This window comes from Kryptolebias marmoratus, linkage group LG3, assembly GCF_001649575.2.
Source record: "Kryptolebias marmoratus isolate JLee-2015 linkage group LG3, ASM164957v2, whole genome shotgun sequence".
NCBI classification, from domain to species: domain Eukaryota; kingdom Metazoa; phylum Chordata; class Actinopteri; order Cyprinodontiformes; family Rivulidae; genus Kryptolebias; species Kryptolebias marmoratus.
The window spans coordinates 50,575-60,367 of NC_051432.1; the positions used below are offsets into that span (position 1 = coordinate 50,575).

At 41.2% G+C, this 9,793-nt stretch overlaps 1 protein-coding gene across 4 annotated transcripts in view; it reads right to left on the minus strand.

Moving 5' to 3' along the window:
* usp34 (ubiquitin specific peptidase 34) overlaps nt 1-9,793 on the minus strand; it is a 68,274-nt gene that overhangs the window by 3,417 nt on the left and 55,064 nt on the right. For all 4 annotated transcript variants that reach the window (XM_017433760.3, XM_017433762.3, XM_017433759.3 and 1 more), the window contains 9 exons: nt 7,948-8,074; nt 6,893-7,000; nt 6,635-6,739; nt 6,260-6,384; nt 6,033-6,156; nt 5,874-5,953; nt 3,837-3,977; nt 3,618-3,758; nt 3,353-3,509 (listed from right to left, as the gene is read on the minus strand). In XM_017433760.3, the coding sequence (XP_017289249.1) occupies nt 3,353-3,509; nt 3,618-3,758; nt 3,837-3,977; nt 5,874-5,953; nt 6,033-6,156; nt 6,260-6,384; nt 6,635-6,739; nt 6,893-7,000; nt 7,948-8,074 (1,108 nt within the window). The remainder of the gene's footprint in view (nt 1-3,352; nt 3,510-3,617; nt 3,759-3,836; nt 3,978-5,873; nt 5,954-6,032; nt 6,157-6,259; nt 6,385-6,634; nt 6,740-6,892; nt 7,001-7,947; nt 8,075-9,793) is intronic.

Sequence of the window (9,793 nt, forward strand, 5' to 3'; positions counted from 1 at the left end):
CTGTTATGGACAATATAGACAATGTGTGGACAAAAAAAATTAATAATTAAAATAAATAATGACTTATCTATTAACAGAATTGTTTAGAGTGGTAAATATTTCTCATTAAAAAATATCATTCTTTTAGGAATAAAATGTGCTAGTAATATCATAATGAGAGGAATAAACACAGTTAAGGACTTGTTGGTAAATTATTTTTCTCCCATGTTTTAGAGGGGGAACCGATTATTTCAGACGGCTGAAATATTTGGCTCCCCCTGGTAACTTTTGCAAAAAAAAAAACAAATGTCTCCAAATTCAGAGGACTTATTGTCCATGATGAGAGGAATAAACACAGTTAAAGACTTGTTGGTAAATTAACTGGTTGTTGTTGGAAAATGAATTATCTAAATAACATTCGACCCGAATGTTATTTAGATAAAAGCGAAATACCACTTCAGGCGGAGAAAACCCGCGTAAAAATAATACAACAGTTCACTGCAAACCCATATGATGCACTCGATCCACTACAGATTACATGCAGTCTGACACCAACTAGGTGTTGTGATGAGAAGCTATTTTATTTTCTGTTTTTCAAGAGTAGTCAGCTTGTAGGGCACCACAACTGCTTCCACCCGCGTCGATCATCATCATCATATGAAATTACTTTTTGTCACAACAAAAAAAAATGCCTGGTAAAATATTTGAGTGGCTGGTAAAAAAATTTTGTCCACCAGCCACTGTGGCTGGTGGACAAAATTTTTAATTTCCACCCCTGCTCACAACCCATTCATCCTCTATATGTTCTTGATCTGTTAAATACACATGGTAGCGTTATAGCAAACTGGGTCAGGCAGTGATCGAGCAAATTCATTCATTCATTTCTCAACTCAGATAAAATAAAACATTTTATGATAAACATCTGAAAATTTTCAGCCAATCAGAGCAATTCCCCAGCTTCAGCCCGGCGTGAGAACAGATGTTCCAGGAAGTTAAACACAGGATTTTCTACTGCTGCATGTTTAAGAACTGTTCTCATTTAGACCCATTCTGATGATCATTTTCTTGACAATAAATTGATAACCAGTGGACCTATTTTAAAATTTCAAATTGTGTTGGATTTGTCTTTAAAAGATCTTTCTGATGGTATCAAAATGTGTTGTGTTTGATGAGGTTATAAAAATCCAGTGGCCTTGCTGTCCTTCAGCCCTTTCTAGCCACTGGTAGGACTTGTTGATATCAGCCACTTCCTCAATCTGCCGGTGGTACATTCCGTGCAGGGCTTATCTTTCTATGATGGTTCCTCTTTCTCCTCTTCCACGTTTGGTTTCTGCTACATCCACATACATTTGGATACTTGCCATTGCAGCTATTGAGACACTCAAACACTCTGTTTATACAGCCCTTATCTCTCTCATACAGCCATAAGAATGTTAGGAACAGTGGGGGATTCAGTACCTTGCCCAAGGTACCTCAGCGCACTGTAGAGGTTGGGGATCGAACCCTCGACCCTCTGATTGGAAAACAACGTCTCTACGACTCCATTCCAGACCATCAACAATTCCTGGATCTCAGTCAGTGGTAGAATATGATGTACAAATTCATTCCACTCCCAGAAGCCCTCAATATGCTTATGAGTGTATAAGTGGGAACAAAAAAGTGCTGCATACAAACTGTGAATACATAATAAAAAGCGCTGTATGAGTGTGGGGTGGGTGAAACAACACTGTGGTACTGTGGCCGTTCAAAGTCCTTAAAACTATGTTTATTGAGTCTTTTTTTAGCTCCTACTTTAGAGTAAAAGCTTTCTGGTCTTAATAGGGAAGACTGAGTGGTCTAAGTGGATGTGATTGGTCCGCTGACTGGCTGAGCAAACTGAATGTTCTTCTGATGTCCACACTGTTAAAACTGCATTCACATCGTTGAAGTGGAAGGCACTTAACTTTCGCCGTTGTCTGCTATGACATGCTCTTCTCTGAATATGTGCAGCACAAAGTGAACTGATCTGCTGTCTGAGTCTTGGCTCCTAGAACAACTTCTTCTGAATGTTTGAAGAGCTTTGTCACTCTGCTTTAAAAATTTAACCAGATGGCGGCTGTTCAGTTGGAAAAACTCTGTTCGATACTTTGTAACTCCAGCCCAGAAAAAACACCAGGGCAGCGGAGACTCGTGTTGGAGACTCTGTGGAACAAATGGAGCAAATCACCACCACATCTTCTGGGCTTGTCCGGTGATTAAGGCCTTTTGGGAGCAAATATGTTGCCACCTAAATAACATCTTTACTGAAGGAATCCTATGTAATTGTGAATCCCTATATTTAGGAAACATTCCATTTGATAACTGGACTCTGGATGACAAAAAACTCCTGTTAATGCTACTGGCAGCAAGCAAAAAGACAATCACTAGAAAATGGTTAAAGCCCGAAGCACCCACAGTGGAAGACTGGGTTTCCATTGTACAGGACATTTACACTCTGGAGAAGTTATCTTTTTCTGTTCATGGTCGGAGAGAATCCTTTTTCAGGATCTGGTCTAAATGGAAAAACTACGTAAAGTCGGTTATTCCAGTAGATTAAATATAGCCATTTCATGTAAGTACTGCTGTGTTGTTTACTATACCTTAATTCAGGATTATGGGAAATGTTTGCTATCGATTGTGTTTTACCACTGACAAAAGGAAAAATAGACCTGGCCCTTTCTTACCCCCCCACTCACATCTTTTGTTTTCATTGTTCGGTTGTTATACAAAAACCTTGGATTGGCCTGTGTATTTCTTTTCTTCCTCCCAATGTGGTGGAAACTGGAATGTAAAAATGATTGTATCTTGCCTTTCCAAATAAAAATTAATTAAAAAAATAAATAAAAAATTTAAAGTAAAGTCTTCTATTGATGTAGCTGATGAAGGTGAACATTATGTTGCACAATTAGTGTTCTCCAGGTGGTGTAAAAGCAAACATGCAGATTCCTCTACCCGCTCCATAGAGGAGCTAATAGACCTTATAACCCTAAGACAGCGCTTGGAGTTGTTTTGTCTGAAAACTCCTATTATATAAGTGTGGACTATTTACTAAATTCACTTGTATGAAAGAAGCTACATAAATTCAACAGAAATCTTTCAATTTCCATATTATCTTCCATGACTTCATTGACTTTATAACTGAGGTCAAGGTGAACGTTTAGTCCAAATTAATTTAAAAGGCTGGTGTACATCACACAAACACAGAGCCTAGAACTACAGGAATATAATGTTTGCTCTGTATCATTCAGCGTTTGGTCAAAGATATTCAAGCATTAGCTGAGAAAAGGTTTTAGTGATAACGGCGGAAGTATACTGTCTCCATAGGAACAGAGGTAAAACAACACGTCTGTTGTACCTTTGGACTTGTGATCTTTGGCCTCCAGCTCCACAGCACTGCGCTGCTGAAGACAAAGGCGACATCGCCCCAGCAGCTCCTGCAGAGCCGGGCAGAGGGCGGGCTCAACGGCCTGAGGGGGCTGGACGGACAGCAGCAACACCAACGCCCTCAGGTCCTGAAACACAACAGACAAACAGATGAATGACACAGAGCAACACCCTCAGGAAGAGCTCAGATTTCAGCTTGGAGCGTGCTCAGTATGTGCGTGCTTGTGTGTTCGTACTGCGTTGAGCAGGCTGCTGGTCTTGTTGAGCTCCACTCGGTGAACTGCCATCTCGGGCTGAAGGTTGCTCTGCTCGGTCAGCAGGTTGGTCACCAAAACACCAATCAGGTTGGAGCAGCTGGGACCAGACAGAACCTGGACCTACAGAAACATTCATTATTTTACGGTGTTTCACATCCAGGTGGTGCCATTGTTCAACTGACACTTGTTGTGTTGTACCTTGTGCAGGAAGCAGGTGAGGAAGGAGTAGGCCACGTTGTTGTTGAGAAAAGTCCTCTCATCCATCAGGATACATTTGATGTACTCACTGAAGGCCGGATCTTCACACAGGAGCTTCACACACGTCTTAGCCAAAAGAGACTGAAAAGACAAATTTATAACATCTGTACTTCTGTCTGGATTAAACAGTCAGTCCAATGGTGGAGATTTATTGTACTAATCTCCCTGCAGTTTTATCTTTTAATTCCTTAAACATTTTAATTGAAATAGCTGCTTTTCTCCACACCGCTAGAATGTGCTGTGTACATCAGTCAAGCTCCTGTCCTGTCAGCTCCATCTGAGCAGAGTTTGAAACTATCATGGCAGAAAAAACAGTCTGCAGCTGCTACAGCGATGAACGAGCTGGGTTATGAATGGTTTCAAAGACCAAAAGGATTTAAAGTATGAAAGTACTTCAAGCTAGCTGACAATAAAATGGTGGTTAGTATGTTCTGCAAGGTTTCCTTGGCTGACCTCAGCAGCACAAGAACAATGTAAACAGGAGTTAAGCTTGTTCCAGACTCTGCAAGAACTGAGAAAATTGTTCATTTTCTCAAACTGTCAAGAACAAGACTAAAGTTTGTTTTGGCCAGTACATTTCATACTTCAGGAGAAACTCAGGTGCAGAACTCCTGGGGAGTCCTCATAGGGCCCCCCCACTGCAGGGCTGACTGAATCCAGTGTCACCACTCCTTTATCTGAACACATCGTTGCAAAGGGAACATAATTCTTCTGGACAAATGCTCTCGTCTGTGCACAATGTTCAAGCTTCTTTTTCCACAAATCTTTTGCCATTTCTTTTTTTGTATGTCTTAAAAGAGGTTTTACATAGAATTGCATACCTCCTCACTGCCCCAACTGGCTGCTTTTTAAAACTATCCACTGTACAAACCTCTGCACCAGCAGAAAAACATGAACATTAACATTTTCAATTTAGCTTCATAAATTTCAGACACCACTAAGGAAAAAAAGTCCCTTGTAGATGATGTGTCGAACACAGGCTGTAAGAAAAAGCCCCAACATGTTCTCACAGCCCCCGGAGAGAAAGCACTTTTCTTGGTTTTTGCAAAGTATGTAGCAGCCTTTACTGTTAAGACAGCAGGAGAAACTGAAGTACTGAGTTTTGTCTGTCTGCTACAATTTCTAGAGAATAAATGTTTGAGGAACTTTTTAAACCAGAATCTGGGCTCATGTTGGATTAACGGTGTTTCTGACCGGTGGTGCGTTGAGTTTTGCTCCCTCATTAGGATCCGACTACCCGCCAGCTTTGCTCTGTATTCCTTTTAACTTCTGTTGTTTTAAGCAATGATATTTAAAGTAAATTACTAAAAGAAAAGATTTTCATCATTTTTTGTCTGTTGTAGCAGGGAAACACCTGGTGGCTGGAAATCTACTCAACCTAAATAAGTGGGGAACAGATCTCAACACCTGTGTGTGTTATTGTTTTAAGCACAATTAATTATATGGATAATGTTATTAGCCAAACGAGTAATATTTCAGTTTGACAAAATCAAGTATAATACATGCAATGATAAATACAGTTTATATATTCAATATGGAAGTCATAGGTTAAGTTGAAAAACTAGGTAGTCTCCATTATTCTGTTTTAAATAGTCATGTTTTTGTTTCTCTCCTCTTTCTGAAGATAAAACCATGTGACTGAACTCCTTCAAAATGAGGATTTCTCTCCACAGTTCTTATCATAAGTATCCTTACAACTTGATGGATATTCAGGAAATTTTAAATACATAAACAAGAACTTCATCTTTTTTATTTGTCATGGTGAAGTTGGAACTTTAAGTCTGTTTACATTATATTTCATGGTAAACTGGAAATGCCAAAGCTGACTGTTAAAAATAAAATGAACTAAAATAAAATTGTGAATTTTGATCTTTGGAGAATAACTGGTTGTTTAGATTAGCTGTTTAATCAAAAGTAATTAGTGGCAGCACTATCCTACAGTATTACCACCTAAGGAGAACCATAAGAGTTCAGTACCGGTGACTGACAGAGCTCCGTCCACAGTTTGGGGAAAAGTGCGAGATGAAGAGGAAGTCCTTCGTATGCGATCAGCACACCTGAAAGACAAAGGAACAGAATCAGTGAGTGTAAATATGTCAGCAGACAGCATCACGGATTCCTTTCTCTCACTCATACTCAGTTTGACGAGAGTTTCGGTGAACTTCTCGCAGTTGATGGCGACGCGACACAGCAGGTGAATGAACTGATGGTAGGGCAGGAAGTAGTCCAGCAGCATCCGGTCGTAGACTTCGTCTTTCCCCTGAGACGGCAACAACACACAATACAGTTTGACTCCCAACATTGAGCTGCTGTAAAAGAACAGCCTGCTGTAAAACGAGCAGTGATGTGACAGTCAGAGGTACCTTGCTGCTCTCCACCAAAGAGGGCAGCAGACACATGTTGAGCTCTGGCCGCGGGGGGCGGATGTTGTTTTTGGCTCCCATCAGCTTAATGTTCTCTCTGCATGGCAGGTAGGGGCCAAAGGACACTGAGGACACATGGACAGACAAACAAGGGGTCAATTTGAATTAAATATAAAAAAAGAAGAAAAAAAATCTCCAAGAGTAACAGAGTTTAAAAGGGTTTTCCAGACCCAGTACTTTCAGGTTTCATGATGTAGAAATATAGTATTATTAAAAACCTCAAAGGATTATTCCTAAGAATATAGGTCATGTTAAATGACTGATATGAAACACCAAAAAGTATGAAGTGCTGCCAGTTCGAGGGAGGAGACTCACTGGGGATGTTGTTGTGGTGGTAGGTGCAGTGGTTGTGCTGTAAGAACGGGACGAGGGTGTGCAGGAAGTCGTGTGGACTCAGCAGCACGAGCTCCTTCAGAACATCTGCAACAAACGAAGCACAATGACACAACGGCTCCTGAAGTTCAGATCACAGTGACAAAAACTAGCTCTATATTTGGCTTCAGTTTCAGTTTTGGGCTCTAAACAACAAAAAAAATAAGCTAAACAAAACAAGTTTAAAAAGCTGAATGTTACCCAGGCAGGTGTTCCGCAGCTCAGGAGGGCTGTAGGAGTTGAGGAGTGTGAGCAGCTTGTGAGCGAAGTCGATCCTCTCCTGCCACTGGATCAGAGCCTGCTTCACATCTGATTATAAGGAGAAAAAACTGTTCAGAACAAGCAGAAAACACAAACACACACACATCACCAACTGCCTGTGTATATATTAGAGCCACTCATCAAACTGTGGGAGAGCTCCAAGAACACCACCAGCACTGTACCTTTAGGAAATCAAACAAAGTCCTAATTTTTTTTAACCCCAAAGAAAATCTTAACGGCTGATAAATATGTTGTCCACATTTACTTCTACTTGGATGTTGTGGCTGACAGTTATATGATCATAAACAACACTTGCGTCTAGTGCGGGGGTCGGCAACCCACGGCTCTTTGGCGCTGCCCTAGCGGCTCCCTGGAGCTTTTTTAAAAATGTTTGAAAATGGAAAAAGATGGTAAATGACTTGCACTTATATAGCGCTTTTTCTAGTCCAAGGACCCCAAAGCGCTTTACACTACAATCATTCACCCATTCATCCTCACATTCACACACTGATGGAGGTAAGCTACATTGTAGCCACAGCTGCCCTGGGGCATGCTGACAGAAGTGAGGCTGCCATCACACCGGCGCCGAAACGGGGGGTACCGAAACTTGGCGCAAGTTGTGTAAACAACGAAAGCGCTATAGACAAAGTTGGCCCTGTGTTGTTGCTGTTTTTTAAACTTACGGGGATTCTCCTGAGACTTCAGGAAGAGAGGCACAGTGGAAGAAATGCTCTGGATGCCGCGATTGTTGCGCGGAGTAGGACAGCTGTTATCAGCCGGAGATTTCAGGCTTTACAGGCCTTCAGCTGGGGGACAGACGGCTAAACGTCCAGACATATTTGTTTTTTGTTTTTTTGGTCCAATATGGCTCTTTCAACATTTTGTGTTGCAGACCCCTGGTCTAGTGAAACCTGGCACCAAACATTACCAATAAAACAATGTTCCTTTTTATAATTTTGTGTTCAACACTTCTTGTTAACAGAAAGTAGTCTGACCTTTGCGCTGCAGGTACGGCCGGGTGGCTTTGAGGACTGACAGGAAGATGGAGAGCAGCTCCACTAAGTCTCCGGTGACATGGCACGCCGTCGCTTCATGGTACATCATGTGCAGAGTGTTGAAGGACTGAAGAGAGAGAAAGATGGTCATTGTTTAAACAAGGATGTATATGAGACTTCTTACTCTGCGTCGTATCAACCTGAACTATTGACAGTTCATCTCAGGATTTTTAGGGGAAGAATTCATTTTTAATACTACTGAAGCTTCCCCAAATTATACTGTGATATACAATATTATTTCCTGTCTGGAATAGCTAGTGATGTTGTCCTACGTGTAGTTTAAGGCATTTTAAATGTTTAGCATACTTTATCTTACTTTTTTAGATTAAAGGTGCAACAGATAAGTGATATTTAGTCTTTGCGGTCATTTCAGAGTAAGTTTCTTATTACCCAACCCAATCTGAAGAGGTGCTTTAGTGCACCCAAAGGGAAGCAGGTTGTTATGTTTCTGATGCGTTTGTGGATCAGAGGTTTTTCGCAGCATCCAGTCAGCTGTGCTTCTGCTCGTTCTTCCACTGTGTGTCCTGCAGTTTCCAATGCAACACTAACAACGGTCAAATGGCATTTATTTTTGAGCTTTAGCATGTGATGTCTTCCTTATCTTCAGCCTCTGATGGCCGCTGCACCATCAGTTGCAAAAATAACAAAAGCAGAGACATGTCTTGATAGATTTTGCTGACATAATTTAGAAGTATGGGCTGCACGCTGTTGTAGTTGATTAGCACTGTTATCTTGCAGCATAAATGTTTGGGTTCAGCTCCCAGCCAGGACCATTCTGTTTACATGTTCTCCGTTCTCCCTGTGCAGGAGTGGGCTTTCCCCAGGCACTGTGGTTTCCTCCCACAGTCCAAAAACATGCTTGTTAACTGAAGACTCTATATTGGCCTTAGGTGTGAGTGTATGTGTGTGTGTGTGTGGTTGTTCATCTCTATTGCCTCTTTCACACGGCCCCTAATTCAGAAGTCTGGCTCTACTCCGCTCTACACCGACCAGTTTGGTCAATAGCAGAGGAACGCCTCCTCGTGTTGCGGGGGTTAGGGTTAGGGTCCCTGTTGTGGACCTACAACCTGCCTAGGGTTTACCCTACCTCTTACCCAATGACCGCCGGAGACAGGCACCAGATCTGAACAGGAACAAGTGGGTATCAAAAATGGATGGGTAATTTCAACAATTCTGACATTAAAGACATTTAAGACATTTTTTTTTCAACAAACAGGTCACCCCGTTGGTCGTGCAGCAAACAAGTAGTCAAGATCAATCAAGATGGTAGAGTTGCTGTTTAAACATTTAAGTGAAATATGTTTCCTCCTCTACGTAAACGAATGGGACAATATCCTTGTTGAAAAATAAAAATACACCACAGATCATTTTTTCAGCTGTTGACTCTTGTTGATTCACCTTGCTGCGGTATATTCAAATTTAGATTTTTCCAACACGTTCAGCTGTAATTAGTTATTTCATGTTTAAAAGAAAACCCTGAAGTGCAAACCACATAAACAAATCACTAAACACCACAGCAAATTCAAAAAACACCAATGGGAAACACGAGACATTGCTGATTGGACGACTGCGCCGTTTGGCTTTTGGAAGTTATTTTGCCTGTAGCTCGTTTTTGAAATGTTACCGGTGACCAGGGGTGGAAATTAAAACATTTTTTATCAGCCACTATTTTTTGTTGTGACAAAAAGTTATTTCATATGATGATGATGATGGAGGTGGGTGGAAGCAGTTGTGCTGCCCTACAAGCTGAACAACACCTCTTTCTGGACACTGCATGGAAATAACT